The sequence below is a fragment of the Peromyscus californicus genome, unplaced genomic scaffold (assembly GCF_007827085.1).
Source record: "Peromyscus californicus insignis strain IS unplaced genomic scaffold, ASM782708v3 Scaffold_16__1_contigs__length_79575227, whole genome shotgun sequence".
NCBI lineage: Eukaryota > Metazoa > Chordata > Mammalia > Rodentia > Cricetidae > Peromyscus > Peromyscus californicus.
The window spans coordinates 4,028,818-4,050,359 of record NW_026294458.1 but is presented as its reverse complement, the minus strand read 5'-3'; the positions used below and the strand labels follow the sequence as shown (position 1 = coordinate 4,050,359).

The window sequence follows — 21,542 nt, the reverse complement described above, 5'->3', positions numbered from 1 at the left end:
AGCTTTGCGCCTTTCCTGGAACTCACTTGGTAGTCCAGGCTGGCCTCGAACTCACAGAGATCCGCCTGGCTCAGCTCCCGAGTGCTGGGATGAAAGGCGTGCGCCACCACTGCCCGGCACAAAGAAACTTCTTAAATGAAGACATTCATATAGTTTGGGAAAACAGAGACTTACAAAATTGGCTAATTACCTTATAATCGTTACTCTAAACTAAAATCGTGTAAACATTGAAAGGTGAACTCAAGACATACAAGCACGTCAACACTTAACCACTTAACAGGTCAAAATACTAAAAATGCCTTGTATTAAGAGATGAACCACTAAGAAGTAAGGAATATGAACTACAGAGAAAGCATTAATAGAAATTGGCTTTTGCTTCTCTCTCTCTTTTTTTGGGACAGGGTTTCTCTGTGTAGTTTTGGTGCCTGTCCTGGATCTCCCACTGTAGACCAGCCTGGGCTCAAACTCAGAGATCTGCCTGCCTCTGCCTCCCGAGTGCTGGGATTAAAGGTGTGCGCCACCACCGCCTGGCTTAGCTTCTCTTGAATATTGAACTTAATGATTCAATGAGCAGTGATCTTAAATCTAACATTGCTTTTTAGTGACAATACTAGTTTTATCTTGATAACTGTAAAATGTACATATATGTTAAATTAGATATTAAAATTCCAATATTATAACATTATTTAGGAAAAAGTGTACTATCCATTAGCAATTACTCCAACAGCAAAATTAGCCAACCTCAACACTGACAACAAAATATAAGTAGATCTCATATAGCGCGCGCATACATATAAGGACGCGAGACTCCATTTCCCATAACCTCCTGGTACTTCCGGCGTGGCCCGGCAGCGGGATCGCTCGGCTTCCGCGTTCGGGCCTGCGCTGTGTTAGAGGCGGCGGCGGTGGCGGCGAGGGACGCGGGCTACGGGCATGGACGTTTCGGGGCAGGAGACCGACTGGCGTAGTGCCGCCTTTCGGCAGAAGCTGGTCAGCCAAATGTGAGTGTGGCCGGGGGCGAGGACCGGGTGGTCGGACCTTCCCCGCGGGGCGGGTGAGGCAGGGCTGGACCCGCCGTCGACCCTGGCTGGCGGGAACCTGCGGGGTCCGCTGGGCGCCGGGGACGTGCGGGGGGTCCTTCTGCAGTCTCCCTGGCCTGTCTGGGCGGACAGGGACTGCTGGCTAGTTTTTCTGGGGTCGAACTCTGCAAACCCAGCAGCCCTGGCTAGTGAGTCATCGTCCTGAGCCGCCTCGTCATTTGTGTGCTTGAGTGCAAATTTTCCTCTGCTTAGATTGACACTGAATACAGAAAGAGAAAGAGGCAGCCAAAGAGTTACCAGGGGTACCGCGAGGCTTATTACAAAAAAACAAAAACCACATCAATGAGGTGGAGGAGGGTGGATGGAAGATAAAATTGGAAGATTAGTAGGTGTTTGGGCTGTGGGCAGTGGGGACAGAGAATAGTGTTCTTTTCTCTTCCACAAGGTGTGTGGACTTGGCCGAACGGTGGCAGGAAGCAGCTGTGGAGGGTTAGGGAATGAAGGGCTAGGGTGCCCCTGCTCACCGAGCTCCGCTGAGTGCTTGTTTCACTTTGCCGCTTTACTGAGCTTCCGGAAGCGTTTAGAAAATTGCTTGTGGCACAGCCTTTTCCCTGAGGGTTGGTACTGTCGGTAAAGGAACAGATAGTACAGTTGTGTCAATGCTCGATCGTGTTGTGGGTGCTGAAGTGTTAGGTGAGTAGGACTGGAGCAGCCTGGTAGAGTTGGTGACAGATTGAGCTCTAGAAAGAAAAGTAGGAGGGTGACAGGCCACCATCCCCAGCAGATGACTGGGAAATCATCATGAAGGACTGTTGTAGGTGGAGGGTTCTGGGTCTTGGGAGCAAAATAGTCAAGGAGATAGGCATGAGTGTGAGCAGGTGGTTAGTGATGGGGGTGTTGGGCAAACAACTTGTACCTGTGTTTTACATGTGATCTGCCTTGAGGTGGTCCAGCATTAATGTTGGGAAGGTCCCTGAGTCCCTGGAGATGAATTAAGGACCCAAGAGGCAGTTTGGGGAGTTTTTTGCTCTAGAGGAGTTGGTGGGGGTTCTGTTTTTTTCACTCACATTCCTGGTGCTCGATCACTGTCCATCTTATGGTTTCATGAATGGTTGTAGAAGACACAGTGCAGAGATTCTGAAGGCCCACGTTAGGTGAAGGGAATTGAAAGAGGAAGACAGATTCCAGAGAGAGGGGGATGTTTGGACACATCGGTGACTTACAGGATGGAGGGGGTGGGGTGAAGCAGTGTGGAAGGAAGGAAGCATCAGGACAGAGGAAGAAGTGGATACTGGATCAGTGGCTTGGTACCACCACAGAATAACCTTGGACCGTTTTGCATCAGTTCAGCAAACAAGTGTTTTGTTTTGTTTTATATGTATGAGTGTTTGGCTTGCCTGTCTCTAAGTGTGCCGTGTATGCCTCGTGCCCTTTAAGGTCAGCAGAGGGTGTGGGATCCCCTGGGACTGGAGTTCTGAGCTGCTTTGTGAGTGCTGGGAATTGAACCTGGATTTTCTGCAAGAGCAGCCACTGAGTGCTCTTAACCTCTGAGCCAAGTCTGCAGCCCACAAGTGCTTTATTGACACACTTGAGATATATCTAAGTGAAGTCTTAGGAGTGATCTGAGCCCCAGGGCAAGGTTCTCTGGGAAAGCCCAGAGATTTGGAGTAGTCAGTTGTCATCACAGACAGTGGGGGAGGGCTGTGGAAGGGTCTGAGGTCTGGGGGAAGATTGCAGTGTACTGGATGTGTCATAATGCAGCTTCCTGTGGGAACTGAGGTGCCTGCTACCTCTGTAAGATAGTGCTGCTTGTGTATTACTTTATTTTCTGTAGAAACAAATTATATCTCGTCATTTCTTTATGTCAGAGGCTCAGGTAAGATTTGGTGAGTGTTAGTTACAGGGCTGAAATTTAGATGTTGGCAATATACACTTTTTTTGTTTTTCGAGACAGGGTTTCTCTGCTTAGCCCTGGCTGTCCTAGAACTCCCTCTCTAGACCAGGCTGGCCTCAAACGCAGAGATCTGTCTCCTCTGCCTCCCGAGTGCCGGGATTAAAGGCGTGTGCCACCACCGCCCAGCTGATATACACTTCTTGATGGAACCTTTAGGGGCAGAACCTTCCAATCCCATTCAAGGTGCTGGTCAAATTCTACTGCTTAAACATGTAAGACAGAGGCATGTGCTTCCCTTCCTGGCCACTCCCCAGGGGTCAGTATGTGCTCCTGGAGATTGTGCCTTGTGCTTCCCTTCCTGGCCACTCCCCAGGGGTCGGTATGTGCTCCTGGAGATTGTACCTTGTGCTTTCTTTGTGGTCTATTCTAACATTGGCTGGTTTTTCTGATACTCTCCAAATCCAGCTTGGAGAACATTCTCTGCATTTCACAGGTCAGTTTAGAATAATGCCACATTATGTATCCTTAATCACATCTGTAAAGTTCCTTTTGAGGTATGGTGAAGGATAGTCATAGGTTTTAGGGAATAGGGCCTATGTATCTTTGTGGAGGGAGGCAACATTTGCTTACCACATTGGGGTGAGCATATCAAAGGTTGCCTTTTAAGAGCAACCAGGTGTCTTAGTTTGCTTTCTATTGCTGTGAAAAACACCATGACCAAAAAGCAACGTGGGGAGGAAAGGGTTTATTTCATCTTACGCCTTGTCCCTACCATCAAGGAAAGCCAGGATAGGAACTCAACCAGGGCAGGAGGGGCTAGAGAGATGACTCAGTCAGTGATTAAGACCACTTGTTACTCTTGCAAAGGCCCCAGGGTTTGATTTCAGGCCCCTACTTGGTGGCTCACAGCCATCCATAACTCCAGTTCCAAGGGATCCAAAGCCCTCTTCTGACTTGAGCAGGCACCCGACATAAACTGGTGCGTTTCTATACATGCAGGCAACATCTTCAGAAACATAAAAAGTAAATAAAAATTGGAGAGCTGTAGTGGTGCGTAGCTTTAATTTCAGCACTCGGGAGGCAGAGACAGGCAGGTCTCTGTGAGTTTGAGGCCAGCCTGGTCTACAGAGTTCCTGGACAGTCAGGACTATATAGAGAGACCCTGTCTCAAAACAAAACAAAACAAATGTGTATCAGCCCAGGAGTCTGGAGGCAGGAACTAAGGCAGAGGCTGGAGGAGTGCTGTTTCCTGGCTCCTTCAGGGTGTGTTCAACCTGCCTTTCTTTACAGCCGGGGCACCAACCCAGGTGGCACTGGCCACAGTGGACTGGGCCCTCCTTATCAGCCATTGACCAAAATTCCCCACAGGCTTGCAGGCCAATTGGATGGGGGCATTTTTAGTTAAGGTTCCACTCTTCCCAGATGACCCTAGCCTGTGTCAAGTTTACAAAGAAACGAAGCGAGCTCATTGGGTGCTCCCACTTCTTCGGTTTGCTTGTTTTCTCTCCAGGGTTTGCTTTGCTGGTGACTTGATTTCTTGTGTTCATAGAGTTTAAGAGGATTTATATTGGACTAATCTACACAGCTTTTGTTCCGACTTCTTCCACTGTTTATGCTGTTGTTTAAATTTGGCCATTTTGGGAAATGCTTCAAGCTCTAGTGATTTATAATAGATGAGGAATAATGAAAGCCCAGGGCCTGTGTATCTTTGTGGAGGGGGCAACATTTGCCTCCCACATTTGGGTGAGCACATCAAAGGTTGTAGGGAGTAGCTCAATAGGAGGTCATTCATGTAGTCCCCAGGAAGCCCTGGGTTCAGTTGTCGGTTGCTGGGGAATGTGGAGCTACGGAAACACTGGGAAGGTTCTGGGAACTTTCAGTGGAGAGGAAACATCTCTCATTGAGGAAAAAGCAAGTTTGACAGTTGTAATTGGGAGTCTAGTCTTCTTAGCTTCCACTGTGTCTACCTTTCCAGCCTTTCCTAGGTCACACAAATGAGGACAGCCTGTAGCCCCATGTCATCAGCAGGCCGTCCACTGCCCTGTAACCTGGATTATATTTTTGTAGCTCCCCTGTGATCCAGCTTCTCTGATCTTTTCACTTTAACATTCAAAATTCTTCCTTTATTTCTTTGGTTTTACTTGCTGGAGATTGAGCTCAGGGTCTTGGGTGTGCCCAGCATATCCTCCGCTACTGATCTGTACCTCTAGCCACTGTCTCTTTAAAACAATGGTTACTAAGTATTTAGGGTATTCAGAAGATTGTGACTCCACTGTTGTCATGAGCTACTTTCTTCCTTTCCATGTCTGCTTTGGTGTCAGATAGTTAGGATCCGTCCCTGTCCCCTCATCTAAAGTGAGTCACCTTCTGGTAGGTTTAATTCAGCCCTTTTTAGTTTCTCGGGGAACTCCAGTCCTCTGCAGTGTGCAGAGTACAGGAGGCAGTGTTTTTTGGGGTCCACCTGGCCAACCTCCCCTTTACAGTGACCGTGGATTATGTGTTGTGAAACTGGAATACTTCCCTCCTCTACACATTGCCTTTGTGACCTTGGCACTGCTTGACCTTTCTGATCAGGTCCCTCATCTGTGAAATGACACTAGTTTGTCTCACAAGGATACTGGGAGGGACACTGAAGAGACTTCTGTGCAAGCTTTGTAGGGTCTAGGGACCTCACAGTGACAGGAGAGGCTATGACTTGGGTTGATGAAGGTGGCCTCCCTAAGCCCAGGTAGTTTGATGCAGTGACATCTAAAGAAACCCAAAGGAGGAGAGTAGGTAGGAAATGATCGATTGGTTCATATTGACTCTTAATGAGGCATCTATACTTCCTGCACAACCACAGGAGAGAAACTATTCTTAGATCCTCCTAAGCAGGGTTTTGTGGGGCTTTCTTGTGGGATTTTTTTGGTTCATGTTTGCGTGTCCCTGGTCTTCAGGCTCTTGGAAAACAAGTGTGCGTCTGTCCTGACTTGTCCATGCCTGACACCAAGTAGGTTCACAGCAAATACATAAGCAGTGAGTGAATGCAAGAACATCATCAGTTACTTCTCTGTCTTTCTGTTTATGTGTGTAAGCCAGAAATTGATACTGTTCTCAGTTTCTCTACCGTATTTTTTGAGACAAGATCTCACTGAATCTAGAGCTCACTGATTCATCTGCACAGGTTGGCAGCAAGCCCCGAGGATCCTCCTCTTTCTACGCCCCGCCCCCGCCCCGCCCCCCGGGTCTGGAATTACATATTTATGCATCCAGCTTTGTACGTAGGTGCTAGATCTCAGACTCGGGTCCTCATTGCTTTCCAGCAAGCCCATTACCTACTGGGCCCTCTCCCTAGCCTGCTCCCTGATCTTAATTTTCCTGCTGTGCTGTTCTCCTCCCCTTCCAGGTAAGAACTTTGATAAACTGAGCACTGTTTTTGAGAACATAAAAACTGATAGGATATATTCAAAATGATCATAAACTTTATGTCAAGAGAAAATTTCCCCTGCTGACCGATGGTCTGAGTCTGTCATCTTCCTCTTGAGGCTTTTGTCTCTGGTACTCCTGAGTGTAGCATGTTTCTGAACAGATGCAGGAAGGGGTAGCTGCAGCTGGGGAAAGGCAGGACTGTGTTAGTGTCCTGGTAAAATGTCAGAAGGCCAAGGAGTGCATACTGTGAGGCCAGGGCAGACAGGCAGTTGCCAGTGATTTTTGGTGTTTGTTCTCTCTCTACCAAAGTCTCACTCTTCATGGTGACACATGTCTTTAATCCCAGCATTACCAGCCCTAGGGAGGCAGAGGTAGGCGGATCTCTGTGAGTTTAAGGCCAACCTGGTGTACAGAGCTAGTTCGAGGACAGCCAGGGCTACACAGAGAAACCCCATCTCAAAAAACCAATCAAAAGAGACAAGGGTCTCATGCAGCCCAGGCTAGTGTTGAACTCATCATGTATCAGAGGTTGGCCTTGAACCGATTATACCATACCCAGCTGTGTTGAGTTGGCACATGTTGTCTTCATGCACCTCCTTTTTCTTTTCCTTTTCCTTTTTTTAAATTTTTGGTTTTGAGCTAGGATATCAGTGGGTAGACTGGGTAATTTGAACTGGTCTGGAGATGCTAATATTGTAGGCATGGGCCCGCCACCATGCTCAGAGCCAGATGGACTTGTTCTAATTGTAAGGTGAGGAGGCAGGCTTAGAGAAGAGCTCCCTGCTCTCAGTTACTCTTCATATTACAGGTGGATGCTGGCTGGACCATCCTGTGATGTTAAAGGCAAACTACCTTTTCAGATCTGGGAGAGTAAGGTTGGGTCGTGGAACTGGGTAAGGGGATGCTCAAATTTAATCCCAGCCAAGTGCAGTGGAAGCTTTTAGACAGGAGCCTGCCACTGCTGAGTCTCCAATTTATAATGTCAGGAATTCTCCATAGACCCTTAGGAGACTGGAGGGTGAACCCCTAATGCCTTTTTTTTTCCTTTAGGAAGGCAGGTTGAGAGTCTCACAAACAACCCAGGCTGGCCTTGAATTCCAGGTCCTCCCTTCTCTACCTTGCTAGTGTTGGGATTACCATCGCCACACCTAAGTTCCTGATGATCTTTGACCTCCTGTGAACCTACTAGAGCTGACATACTTACATTAATTTTCTGATCAGAGATCTTTCGGCTGTTGCCTGATGGTGACTGAGGCTGTGACTCATTGAAGATGATGCTGGCCATTCTGAGGTTGGGGATTGTGGGCACGTTGTTTTCTGCCTGCTGCAGTCCCTGGCTGGGGTGAAGTCATCACCTTAAAGCATTCTTTAGGCTAATAGTTTCAATTAGATACCCAAGGGAAATTTTTTAAGTAATTCTTGTGAACTTTCCAAACTAAAAGTGGGCAGCTAAAAATCACAAAACCAAGCAGGACAGTTTAAAGACCCCCATGTCCTTTTTTTTTTTTTTTTTTTTTTTTTTTGTACTCTACGTTCTCCCTTTAGCTGTTCTGATACCCAGGGTGTATTTGGTGGCTGCCCATTGCCTGTAGACTCCACTCTTGAGCGTTCAGCCTTCCTCCAGGGCCTGCACCTGCCTGCCCTACCCTCATTCCACATTACATCCAACCAGGCTGCCTGTGGATCCTCAGATGAACCCAACTCTTTCTTTGACTGCTGTGTGCCTTGCTTGTTCTGCCTGAAAGACCCATCCTTCCTGTGGCTGAGCTGGGCAGCTCTTCTTCCAGGACACTGGGCCTCCTGTCCTGTCCCTTGTCCCTGAAAGTCAGTGAAGACGAGGCAGTTTACAGACTGTTTGAAGGTTTGTTTCCTACCAGCCTAACTCTGCAGGGTAGGAACATTATGAATGCTTTTGGAATTAGCATTCATTCCTGTCTGGCCATGAATGTTAGAATGCACAGGATTCATGAGTCTGTCTGACACAGGTTTCATGAACACTGTTGTGGGCCTGTTGGGATGTGGTGCTGGGGCTCACTGTTGGGTACTTAGCTTGAGTAAAGACAGAAGTAACACATGAAGATGTTGGTCAGCCAACTAAATCAACTTGGGATACATAAATGAGGATGAGCCATCTAGCAATACACTATTCTAGTACTCTTTTTTTTTTTTGGTTTTTCGAGACAGGGTTTCTCTGTGTAGCTTTGCGCCTTTCCTGGGACTCACTTGGTAGCCCAGGCTGGCCTCGAACTCACAGAGATCCGCCTGGCTCTGCCTCCCGAGTGCTGGGATTAAAGGCGTGCGCCACCACCGCCCGGCCTATTCTAGTACTCTTAAATTGTTCATTTCTTAGCCATTTCTTCCCAAGATATAATCCAAGCGTGTTCATACCCTGGTGGAGTGAGGATGCTCACTACTACATCGTGGAATGGAGCTCTTTTATTTTTTAAGATTATCCTTGTTTTTAAGAGTGTGTGTGTGTGTGTGTGTGTGTGTTAGTGTGTGTGTGTAAGCATGGGTATGCACTGGAATACAGGTGCCCTTGGAGGCTAGAATCCCCTGGAGCTGGAGTTAAAGGTGGTTGTGAACTGCTGGATGTAGGTGCTGGGAATCAAATTTAGAGCCTCTGCAAGAGTCATAACCTCTGAGCCATCTCGCCAATTTCTAAAGTGGTACTTTTTTTTTTTTTTTTTTTAAAGACAGGGTTTCTTTGTGTAGCTGTGGCTGTCCTGGAAGTAGCTCTGTAGACCAGGTTTGCCTTGAACTCAGGGATTTGCCTGCCTCTGCCACCTGAGTGGTGGGATTAAAGGCATGCGCCATCACTGCCTGGCTACATGTGACTTTTTATCAGTTGTGCTCCTGATGCCTGTGGAGACCAGTAGAAGGAGCCAAATCCCCTGGAACTGAGCCACCATGTGACTGTTGGGAATCCACCCAGGTCCTTTGGAAGAGCAGACAGTGCTCATAACTGCTGAGTCATTTCTCCAGTCCCCCTTTTCCCATTAAAAAACATTGACTTTGGCCGGGCGGTGGTGGCGCACGCCTTTAATCCCAGCACTCGGGAGGCAGAGCCAGGTGGATCTCTGTGAGTTCGAGGCCAGCCTGGACTACCAACTGAGTTCCAGGAAAGGCGCAAAGCTACACAGAGACACCCTGTCTCGAAAAACCAAAAAAAAAAAAAAAACAAAAAAAAAACATTGACTTAAAAAAAAAAAAAAAGATTTGTCTTTTCTGTGTATGAGTATTTGCTTTCATGTATGTCAGTGCATTGAATGTACACCCTCAAAAGCCAGAAGAGAGGGTGTCAGATCCCCTGGAACTGGAATCACAGATAATTGTAAGCACTGTGTGGGTGTTCGAGCTGGAACCTCAGTCTTCTGTAAGCAGGAGGTGCTCTAACCCACTGAGCCGTTTCTCCAGCCCTTGGCTTTGTTTGCTGTTGTTTTGGTTTTTCAAGACAGGGTTTCTCCTTGTAGCCCTGGCTGTCCTGGAACTCAGAGACCCACCTGTTACCTCTGCCTCCCAGCAGTGGGGTTAGAGTCGTGCCCTGCCACCACCACCATCTGACTCTGTTAAGTAGTCCAGCCTGTAAATTAAGATCTTCCCATTGTTGAGTGTGGAGTAATATGTGTCAGTAATTCCAGTGCTTGTTTGCAATTCCAGGGCCTCAAGGCTAGCCTGGGCTACACACTAGGTCTTACCTTTGAAAAAAAGATGGTAACTGAGGGGAGTAAACTCTTTTATTAGGTTTCTATGGATAAACAAATAGACACCTGATCCTAGAGAGCCAAAGGTATTGAATTTACTGTTCCCGAGTGAGAGGCTCATTTCAACTATCAATTCGTTTCTCTTTTCCCCTTTAATTATTTTACTTTTGAGGATATCTCCTATAATGAATATGGCTCTCTTTAGAAATTATTTATTTATGATTCTTTTTTCAAAACACCCACTTGGGCAGGATGACTAAGAACTTGTAACCTGCCACCTCCACCTCCTGTGTGTAGGATTGACAGGCTGGGAACTGAGTGTGTCGGGCAAGCATGTTCCCACCAGGTCTGCATCCCCCAGATCTCTTTTTTTCTTTGTTTTTGAGGCAGGGTCTTACTGTTTAGCCCAGTCTACTGAGTGCTGGTCTAATAGGTGTCTACCACCATGTCCGGGCTTCTATTCTGCCCTTAAAATTTTTATTTTTACTTTTATTTTATGTGTATGAGTGTGGCCTGTAAGTGTATATGTGCACCATGTGCATTCGGTGCCTATGGAAGCCCGAAGAGGGTACCGGGTTCCCCAGAACTGGGGTTCCTGTGGTTGTAAGCTGCTATGTGGGCATTGGGAACCTAACAGTAGTTACTTCACTTTCTGTGGATGTCGGAATGGAGTCAGGCTGTGTTGGGACGTGGCCTTTAGCACGTTGTCCTGAGCAGTCTTCTTAAGTGATCCCAGTTTATATGTCCAGCAGTGTCAGGGAATACTCCTTGCTTGATGCTTGGATCTGGTGTTTTCATAGCATCTGCCTTTATAGCAAGCAAGCGGTCTTTTTTAATTTGAATACACAGCCAAGTTTGAGACCCTCTCAGGTACAGTGGCAGTCAGACTAGACAGGATGGTTTTAGGAGAAAGCCTATGAAGGAAAGAGGGTTGGATTTGGTGAGTGTGTGTGTGTATACTTGTGTATGCGTGAGTGTGGTTGCATACATGCACTTGCGGAGGAAAGAAGGGAGGCACATGTCAGGTACCCACCCTGCAGAGAAAGCCTTAATGCTGTGTGGATTCTGAGAGATGGGTGCAAGGTGATTTGTGTGGGTGTCAGTACCAGTGCTTCAAGGAGAAATGTTCCAGCAGCAGTGGTGCGGAGAGGCGGCCTGGACGCAGTCTTCTGAAAGGGGCATAGGATGAGCCTGCTGTAAAACTAGGCCCTATCATTGTTAAAAATGGGGTGAATGGTTCAGGCACTGCCTGAGTTGTGATCCTTGGAACTTACATAAAGGAGAAAGGAAGAATCAAATCTACAAAGTTACCCTCTAACCTCCACACCCCACATTTGTCTGTCTGTCTGTCTCCCTCTCCTTTCACTCCCCTTCCACACATACATAGTAAAATTTTGTTTTTAATTTTTGAAAAAGGAAAAAAAAGACTTATGACAAAAGGGAGGAAGGGATCCCTTCAAGTGGTTCTGTTTGGTGAGCAAAGCAAATAGGTAGTCAAGGCTTCATCGCCTCTCAGCGACTGCTCCATCAGTACCTCAGAGGCTCGCCCTGCCTTAGTGAGTCTCCTCTGCTTGTTTTCCCAGGGGAGGGTTATGGAACGAGGGGATACAGACTGCAGCCTTGGCCTCAGAGAAGTGACTCTGTGGAAACAGCCTCAGCCCCGCCTCTCTCTCTCTCCTCAGCCCCGCCTCTCTCTCTCTCTCTCCTCAGCCCCCGCCTCTCTCTCTCTCTCCTCAGCCCCGCCCCTCTCTCTCTCTCCTCAGCCCCCGCCTCTCTCTCTCTCTCCTCAGCCCCGCCTCTCTCTCTCTCTCTCCTCAGCCCCGCCTCTCTCTCTCTCTCCTCAGCCCCGCCTCTCTCTCTCTCTCCTCAGCCCCGCCCCTCTCTCTCTCTCCTCAGCCCCTCCTCTCTCTCTCTCCTCAGCCCCGCCTCTCTCTCTCTCTCCTCAGCCCCGCCTCTCTCTCCTCAGCCCCGCCTCTCTCTCTCCTCAGCCCCGCCTCTCTCTCTCTCCTCAGCCCCGCCCCTCTCTCTCTCTCCTCAGCCCCGCCTCTCTCTCTCCTCAGCCCCGCCTCTCTCTCTCTCCTCAGCCCCGCCTCTCTCTCTCCTCAGCCCCGCCTCTCTCTCTCTCTCCTCAGCCCCGCCCCTCTCTCTCTCCTCAGCCCCGCCTCTCTCTCCTCAGCCCCGCCCCTCTCTCTCTCCTCAGCCCCGTCCCTCTCTCTCTCTCTCCTCAGCCCCGCCTCTCTCTCTCCTCAGCCCCGCCCCTCTCTCTCTCCTCAGCCCCGCCTCTCTCTCTCCTCAGCCCCGCCCCTCTCTCTCTCCTCAGCCCCGCCTCTCTCTCTCTCTCCTCAGCCCCGCCTCTCTCTCTCCTCAGCCCCGCCTCTCTCTCTCTCTCCTCAGCCCCGCCTCTCTCTCTCTCCTCAGCCCCGCCTCTCTCTCTCCTCAGCCCCGCCTCTCTCTCTCTCTCCTCAGCCCCGCCTCTCTCTCTCCTCAGCCCCGCCTCTCTCTCCTCAGCCCCGCCTCTCTCTCTCCTCAGCCCCGTCCCTCTCTCTCTCTCTCCTCAGCCCCGCCTCTCTCTCTCCTCAGCCCCGTCCCTCTCTCTCTCTCTCCTCAGCCCCGCCTCTCTCTCTCCTCAGCCCCGCCCCTCTCTCTCTCCTCAGCCCCGCCTCTCTCTCTCCTCAGCCCCGCCCCTCTCTCTCTCCTCAGCCCCGCCTCTCTCTCTCCTCAGCCCCGCCTCTCTCTCTCTCTCTCCTCAGCCCCGCCTCTCTCTCTCTCCTCAGCCCCGCCTCTCTCTCTCCTCAGCCCCGCCTCTCTCTCTCCTCAGCCCCGCCTCTCTCTCTCCTGTTTTGGTCAGTATAGCCAGAATTTTGGGTGTAGCACTTCACTCCCTGCCAGATAACATTATAGGGATTGAAAAACAGGAAAGTGTTTCTGTAATCTCTCTGCCCAGTTGTGCCATTATTAACATAGGGATACATTTCCTGTAGACCTGTGTGCTTCTCACACGACTGAATGTCTTGTGTTGGTAGGCACACACACACACACACACACACACACACACACACACACACACGACTGAATGTCTTATGTTGGTAGGCACACACACACACACGCACACACACGACTGAATGTCTTATGTTGGTAGGCACACACACACACACACACACACACACACACACGACTGAATGTCTTATGTTGGTAGGCACACACACACACACACACACACACACACGACTGAATGTCTTATGTTGGTAGGCACACACACACACACACACACACACACATATGACTGAATATCTCTTATGTTGGTAGGCACACACACACACACACACACACACACACACACACATATGACTGAATATCTCTTATGTTGGTAGGCACACACACAGAGACTTTCCTGAGTCCAGTTCTGAGTTGTAGTTTTTTTCCTGCCTGAGGCTATTCTTTCTGCCTGGGCTGGTTCTGACTGCCCCTGTGTGTCCACAGCTTCCATTCACTAGAGGCGTAGACTTATGCATAGCCCTCCACCTGCCTAAAATGAACATAGGATTTAATGCTCTTTTGAGGAAAGTTCTTCCTTGGACTTTTGAACGTTTTTTCCAGTTGCTCTGAGAGGTAACAACATATGGCCAGTGTTCTTTCACCTTCACTGTCTACTCCCTTCTGGGCTGTTTTAACTCACACCCAGGATGCCATGTGATTTTTAGCTGAGTGCTGATCTCTAAAGGTAGGGCTTCTTGTCCTAGAACCACAAAACCATATTGACAGAATGCTGTGTAATTGCTTGATGGTGGTTGAGATGCTCTGGACCCCAGGCTGACATCAGAGCAGAGGTCAAAGGGTCTCTCCAGCTCATGGTTCTTGTGTGTGTGTTTGAGTCAGGGTCTCCCTATGTAGCTTTGGTTGCCCTGGAGTTCACTATGCAGACCATGAACTCACAGGGGTCCATCTGCCTCCTGAGTGCTGGAGTGCTGGGACTGAAGGTGTGTGCCACCACTCCCTCGTCTAGTTCTTTGGAGATTAAACCAACAGGTTGGAAATACCAGAAGCTCATGTCATTTGAGTCAGCTCAGAGTTTAAAGGGCGGCAGGCTGGCTGTTCTTGAGGCTAGTCCTCGTTGATCTCACCCACCGGCCTTCCTGGGAGGAGCAGGAGGAGGAGAGTTTAGCAGCTGAGAGAAGTGTGAAGAGAAAATGTGCAAGTCTCCGCTCTCTTCAAGTCCAAAATACCCATTCCTATATGTAGGCAAATAGTTACATTCTGAAATAGGCTATTTTTGTCTCTGCGGCTGGAGAGATGCCTCAGTGGTTGGGAGTGCTTCCTGTTCAATTATGAGAACGGAAGTTTTGATCCCAGCACCCATTCAGCAAGCTGAGCATTTCACAAGCACACCTGTAACTCCAGCTCTGAAGACTTCAGCACTCTTCCTAGCCTCTGTATGCACAGATGTGAATGCACCCGACATGAGTGAATCTAAAGTCAGGGAACCTGCAAATGTTTGTTGACTGCATGTTTGCTGATAAAGGAAGACGTGCTATAGTTTGGCAGATGTGCCTCAGCTACCTGTGCGGTTTAAGAGCCCAGGTGTTTCCTTGGGTGGCCAAACAATTGATGTCTCACCATTTCCTCCCTGGAAAGTGAGACCACCTGGCTACGTGGGCAGGGAATTGCTGCTGTACATTAGAAGGTGAGCAGTGACATTGGCTGCTGGCACTCTAAAGACCCCGAGGAAGTCGGAGACTAGATGAGAGCCAGGCTTGTGTGGGAAGGACAGAGGCCTTTCCTCTGGGGTGTAGGGAAGCACTGGGGCTGAGCTAGAAGGCCCCTTTCAAGAATGTGGACATGGTAGCCTTGCCTCCCTCCAAGTCCCTACCAACTTCTATTCTGTGACCTGGTTTGTTGCTAGAAGAGAAGCGTCATGTCTTTTAGCTGACACAGGAAGGTTTAGAAATGTGAATAAGCTGAGATTGGAGCCAAGAGGGAGAGCACTTGCCCAGCATGTACAACCTGGACTCCATCCTAAGCACCACAGAAAGAAAAATGAATCGGATTTTCCTCAACAGTGGCTGATGTTCATTGTGGAGTTCTCTGTGGCATTTACTTTTCCTCTTAAGAACAGAAAGACATTTTAATTTATACTCTGAGCAAGCAAATTTCCAAGTTTTTGAACTAGTTTAAACCTGAAGAAGTTTTTTCTTTTAAGATTTATTTTAAATTATATTTCAGGATGTTGTGCATGCAGGTGCCTGAGGAGGCCAGAGGAAGGTGTCAGATCTCCAGGAGCTGGAGTTGCAGGTGGTTGGAAGCCACCCAACATGGGTGCTGGGAATCCAACTCTGGTCTTTGGAAGAGCAGTACAAAATCTTAACCTCTGGCCATCTCTCCAGCCCCAGGAGTTTTCTGTGTCTGTGGAACATTGTGAGCATTTTAAAAATCACTGTATTCTGTATATATGAGTGTTTTGCCTGTGTGTATGTCTGTGGACCAAATGCACTTACGGTGCTTATGGAGATCAGAAGAGGGCCTCAGGTCCCCGGAACTGGAGTGGCTTATGGTTGTGAACCACTACGTGGGTGCTGGGAATGAACATGGGTCCTCTCTAGGAGCAGAAAGTGCTCTTCACAACAGAGCCATCTCTCTAGTCCTTCTCCACCTACCTCCTCCTGAGACAGATTCTCACATGGCAGCCCTGGCATTCCTGGAACTCTGAGGTCTGTCTGCTTCTACATCCTGATTGCTGTCTTTAGAGTAGTGTACCACCACTCCCTGCTTTTTGAGACAAGGTCTCATTCTGTAACCCAGGCTGGTTTCAAACTTGCTTTAATTTTCCTGCCTTAGCTGCCCAAGTGTCCTCTATTACAGATGTGAGCTGTCCTAACTCACTAATTCACGGTTATTGGTTAGTGACCGTATCTCAGTTTCTAGTCCAGGAGGACCTGGAGCAGACTGCTGGCCTCAGTCACTGGTCGGAGCTGAGATGAGAAGGTGAGCCGCCACAGTCAGCTTTCATGATTTGATTTTTCCCCACAAATAACTTTGTATTTGTCTTTTTTAAGACAGGGTTTCTCTGTGTAGCCCTGGCTGTCCTGGAACTCACTCTGTAGACCAGGCTGGCCTCGAACTCAGAGATCTACCTGCCTCTGCCTCCTGAGTGCTGGGATTTAAGGCATGTGCCACCACCACCTGGCTATAGGGGCCATTCTTATTCAGACCACCACAGTAGACAATTTAATTTTTAATGACTAAATTTTTTTTGTGATGGTGTACATCTTTAGTCCCAGCATTCAGGAGGCAGAAGCAGGCAGATCTCTATGAGTTTAAGGCCAGCCTGGTCTACATAGTGAGTTGTAGGTCAGCCAAGGCTACATGGTGAGTCAGTCTCTGTCTGTCTCTCTCTGTCTCTCTGTCTCTCTGTCTCTCTCTGTCTCTGTCTCTCTCTCTCTCTCTGCCCCTCTCTCTCTCTCTCAATAACTAAATAAATGAATAAATAAATGTATTAGACTGGGCATGGTGGCATACGCCTTTAATCCCAGTGCTTGGGAGGCAGGGCCAGGAAGATAGATCTCTAGAGGAGTTTGAGCCCAGCCTGGTCAACATAGTCGATACAGTTCCAGACTAGCCAAGGCTACATAGTGAGACACTGTCTCTCTTATTCGTGTGTGTGTGTGTGTGTGTGTGTGTGTGTGTGTGTGTGTGTGTGTGAGTGTGTGAGTGTGTGAGTGTGTGGGGGTGGGGGTGGGGGTATAAGGCTGCAGGTAAACATCAGGTATGTTCTTCCGTCAGAGCTCTCTGCCTTATTCCTGAGACAGGTCTCTGACTGATTAGAGGCCAACAAGGCTCCAGGATCTGCCACCCCAAACTCCCTGCACTGTGGTTACTGATGAGTGTTGCTGGACCTGGCGTTCTGTGTGGTTTGGGTCCACCAGACCCTCATCACGCAGATCCTCATGCTTGTGCAGCAAGCGCTTTACCTACTGAGACACCTCCCAGCCCCTAAAATGTAAACTGCGTGTGAACTGCAAACGTCATTGGCCCTCTGCTCTTGTTGGCCACCTTTGACCCTTGTCCTCTGGCCTGTGCCTGTGTTCACACTAACTCGTACATGCTGCTTCCTTCTAAGTTTTGAATGGTCTGCAGATTTGCTTTGTAGCCCTGCACTCCATTATCTCTGCTTCTGCTCCCAGTGTTGGGCCGAGTGAATCAGTAATGAACGTTCACATTTTATGCCTACACAAACCGTGCACCATGCGCAGAGGCATGCTGCTGTTGATAGTTGGTTTTGCCTTCGGGCAGGTGGGGTGTTGCTTTTCTATACTTGTTGATAATTCTTCCCATGTCTTTTTACTTGTGTCTCAGCACAGTTAACCTTGGGCTTCTTGCTACTGGGTTCTCCGTCCATTGTAGTTTTTTTCCTGGGCCCTGCCTTCTATAGCCTCTAGGTGTGGCATTAGGGGCTTTTCCAAAGAGTAGGTCCCTAGTGGTGTCCCATTGTGAAGAGGGAGGCAGGAATGCATGGAACAAAAGGGACTCCTTGACAGATGGTGGTGAAAAGGTGGCAGATACCTTTAATACCCATCTCTGGTGACAGGCCTGCCAGAACCTCTGCCGTCCTGGTGCTGTGTACGCCTTCCTCATTGTCTTCTAGTACTTGGTTACTAGTGGTTTAGGTTCTAAACATTCGGGGGAGGGATCTCCCATGCAGTTGTGTGCTTCTCTTCCAGGTGGGTGAACAGACTGTATACACAGGTAGTAATTGGCCAGGAGTCTGCCTGGATAAAGATGGTGTGGGCAGAAATTCCTAGCACTTGGCAAGGGAGACAGGAGGATCAGAACTTCAAGGTCATCTTCAGCTACATAGTGAGTTCAAAGCCAACCTGGGCTACATAAACCCTATCTCAAAATCAAAACAACAGCAACAAAAACAAAACAAAAAGCAAGGACTGGAGAGATGGCTTAGAGGTTAAGAGCAGCTCTTCCAGAGGTCCTGAGTTCAATTCCCAGCACCCACATGGTGGCTCACAGCCATCTGTAATGAGATCTGGTGCCCTCTTCTGGTGTGCAGGCATGTGTTCAGGCAGAACACTGTACGCATAATAAATAAATACTTTAAAACAAACAACAAAAGCCAAGGCCAGGTAACCCCAGCACTCAAGATGAGAGGAAGGAGGATCTCTGAATTCGAAGCCAGCATGGTCCACATAGTGAGCTCAGTGATAGAACTACATAGAGAGACCCTATCTCAAAAAAACACCACTAACAAAAGCACATACAAAAAAATAAACCTTAAAAAAGGTGGGGGAGGGCTGCTGTCTTTTGAGTTCAAGATGGTGAATCTGACAACCAAAGGGGAAAGGAATCTTTCAGGAGACCAGAGGAGTTGATACCCTTTCCCTCAGTATGAAAGAAGGCCAGCCAAGGAAGGAGCCGGGCATTGCCTGGGTAGAGGGCAGTGATGAAGAGAGTGGGTCAAAGAGTCCTAACAGAGCTGAGAGGGTCCCTGGGTGATAACCAGGGCCCTAAGAACAAGGCATGGAAAAGGGTCAGGAGGGGTCAGGGAAGAAGAGTGGGAGAGACTGCTCTGTGCTTGTTAGCACAGCCTTGGAGGAGGGCCTTTGTGCTGGAGTGGTAGAGTGGTCCACTGTTGAGGATGCCCAAGATGTGTCAGTCCGTGTGGGGACAGCTTTGTCTGAAGGAGCGAGCTGCAGGGACTCACTGGTACCTCATCTGGGAAGACAATAATATTGCTGTGCACTGGACTTTATTAGAGGATGCCATCTCACTGCACAGTTAGGATCTCTGACTTGTTTTTTCTTCTTTTTTTTTGGACAGGGTCTCACTGTGTAGCTCTGACTGTCGTGGAACTATGTAGACCTGTCTGGCCTCAGACTCACAGAGCTGCACCTGCCACTGCCTCCCAAGTGCTGGGATTAAAGCAGTGGTTCTCAAACCTTTCTGATACTGTGGCCCTTTAATACAGTTCCTCATATTATGGTGACCCCAACCACAAAATTATTTTCGTTGCTGTTTTATAACTATAATTTTGCTACTGTTAATGAATCATAATGTAAATATATAATATACAGGATGGTCTTAGGTGATCCCTGAAGGGATCATGACCCAGGTTGAGAACCACTGGATTAAAGGCTTGTGCTGCGATGCCAAGTCCCCCCAGAGTTTCTCACTGTCTCACTCATTGCTGCTTAGGCAGTGCCCCAGGCAGTGCCTTTCAGATAGACGTATGCTTCAAGGGCAGCTGTGGAAGTCAGGCCACCTTCTAGCCTTTTTGTGAAGGGAGATCTGGGCCTGTAATGATTGATCAGTCCATTCTAACCCAGACACCCAGGCAGCTGTGGCCAGAACAGCATGATGGATGACATGAGAAGGGGCCTAGTGTCAGGTCCCAAGAGACAGGAGGCTGTATGTGTCAGAGTGCTGGAAAGCACTCTGTGGGCGGGGTGGGGAGATGGCCAAGCGCATTCAGGGTGATCAGAAGGCTGGATCGCAGCCAGGTTTGCCAGGGTTAACTATACCTGATCATAGCCTCTGCCAACCTGTGGTCTACAAGTAAGGGAGGACTGAGTCAGGCCACACCCAAGACCTGCAGGGGTGAGGTGTGTCGGGGCAAAGTGCATGGAGAGGAAGGCCAAGTGCTTGGCTGCTTTCCACTCTACTTGACTGGAAATAAGCAAAAACATTTGAAAATGTGGTTCGCATCTGGCTTTATTAAATATGAAGAGACTGTGCCGGCACTGTGAATGGGATGTAAGATTGGCAGAATATGGTGTTGTTCCGTAGGCTCACAGCAGACCTGGCTTCTTCCAGCTGGGGTTGTATCCTTCCATGTGGCGTGGTGTGGGTTCACGTTGTCACCCCTCACCCCCAGTATGTTCCAGCTTCTCAGAATAGGATTATCTTTGGCTCCCAGCTAGGTTGATGTGCCTTCAGTTCTGGGTCTCTAACAGTTGGTTCCCACTCCCTCTGTATCATGTGACGTTACTCTGATGGGAGGGTAGAGCTCACCCTCAGCAGCTCACCCTGGCATCTGATGATGCAGAAGAAACTTGAAGTAATAAAATGGATGCTGAGGAGCGCTGCCTCCACTGTTACTGGAAGCTAAGTAGTACCTTGCCCTGACCAGGCTTGTTAGGAACTGTAGGAAAGAAAATGCTGCCATGACTGAAGTCCATAACAGGCCACTAGGCCCATCCCCACATCAAAGGACAGGCCTTTAAAGGGCAGCTCAAGGGGGCAGCAAAGGGTCTCAACCACTCGTAAGTCCTGATCTGCCACTGAGTCAGTCCTCCTGTGCTCTTTTCAGGAGAAGCCCAGTTTTGCTAGGTTTTCGGATATCATTCTGACCCTGGGTAACAACTTGAAAAGAACAACGTTGATGTACGTAGGAAAGAATTCTGGCACTTGTCTTTTGCAGTGTTACTCTCCCATCTGCCCAAGTGGCGAGACTTACAGTCTCTCTGTTTAAGTTGTTCAGTGTAACCGGGACCTGAGGGGCATTTAAGGATGACGGTGTACGTGGAATGTCTAAGCCCAGGGCCTACAGAAGCAGGGAAGGTTTTCTGTTCCCTTTTGTGCATTACCCAGGACCAGTCATGTGCTGTTACTAAAGAGTCTCCTCCTCTTTCCTTTAGGAACCCCAGTACTCAGAGTGGGTTTCTCACTGGGAAGGCGCATTAAGTTGATGTCGCTGGGACACTTTGCCTGCTGCTCACTAAGCACCTTTCTCTGTCCAGGGTACTGGTTGTGATTAGTTATCTGACTGTCTCAAAGCTGACACAGTCTGCCGTGTCCTGGGTCTGTCTGCTCGCTGCAGGACTCTGCTGCCGGTATTCTTACTGAGCTAAGGCTGGACTGTGTTGACTGGTTCTAGTGAAAGTAACTGGTCGCAGCTTGGGAGAGCCCTCTTAGGAGCCTGGCTTGGCCTTCGTTGACAGCTGCTTCCGACACAGCCCATGTGTGACTGTGTCCCCTCAGACTCGTGTGCCTGCTCCCCTCATCCTGTGTCCACATCCATGTTCTGGCTGTGCTGCTCATCTGCAAGTCTGTGACTTGCTGCCCTCTCTTGGGTCCTGGTGTTGGTAGACTGTTCTGCACCTCAAAATTCTTACTGAGTTTTTGTGGCTGTTTACCTCTCGGTCCCTTTTTTATACCTGCCAGAAGGCAGAAAGGGAACAGATAGGGCTTTGGGGACACAGGTGAGGCATGTGTTAATCCTGAGATTCTCTGGAGAAAAACCAGGTCCACCATTTTGGGCCAAATTAAAGCAAGCTTTTATTAAAATATTAAATACTGACCAAGATGGAAATTGGTCAGGAGTACTCCCTGGAACTTCCAGCTGAGTGGCCCTGTGACTTGTGTTGTTGGGGCTTTTATGGACAGAACCCATAGGCCACCGTACTTTCCCCATGAAGCTTTGTCATTATTTTTCGAGAACTACAACTCCCAGAATCCCAGGAAGTTACCTGCTCCTTGGGCAGGTGGGGCTTA

General features: G+C 48.8%; 1 protein-coding gene across 8 annotated transcripts in view; it reads left to right on the top strand.

Moving 5' to 3' along the window:
• The first annotated feature begins 863 nt into the window (after positions 1 to 863).
• Med15 (mediator complex subunit 15) overlaps positions 864 to 21,542 on the top strand; it is a 66,933-nt gene continuing 46,254 nt past the window's right edge. For 2 of the 8 annotated variants that reach the window (XM_052740065.1, XM_052740061.1), the window contains exon 1: positions 866 to 1,001. In XM_052740065.1, coding sequence (XP_052596025.1) covers positions 934 to 1,001 — 68 coding nt within the window. In that variant the 5' untranslated portion in view covers positions 866 to 933. Of the gene's footprint in view, positions 1,002 to 21,542 lie in introns of all 8 variants that reach the window. The other 6 variants (XM_052740066.1, XM_052740064.1, XM_052740069.1 and 3 more) reach the window with 5 other exon arrangements.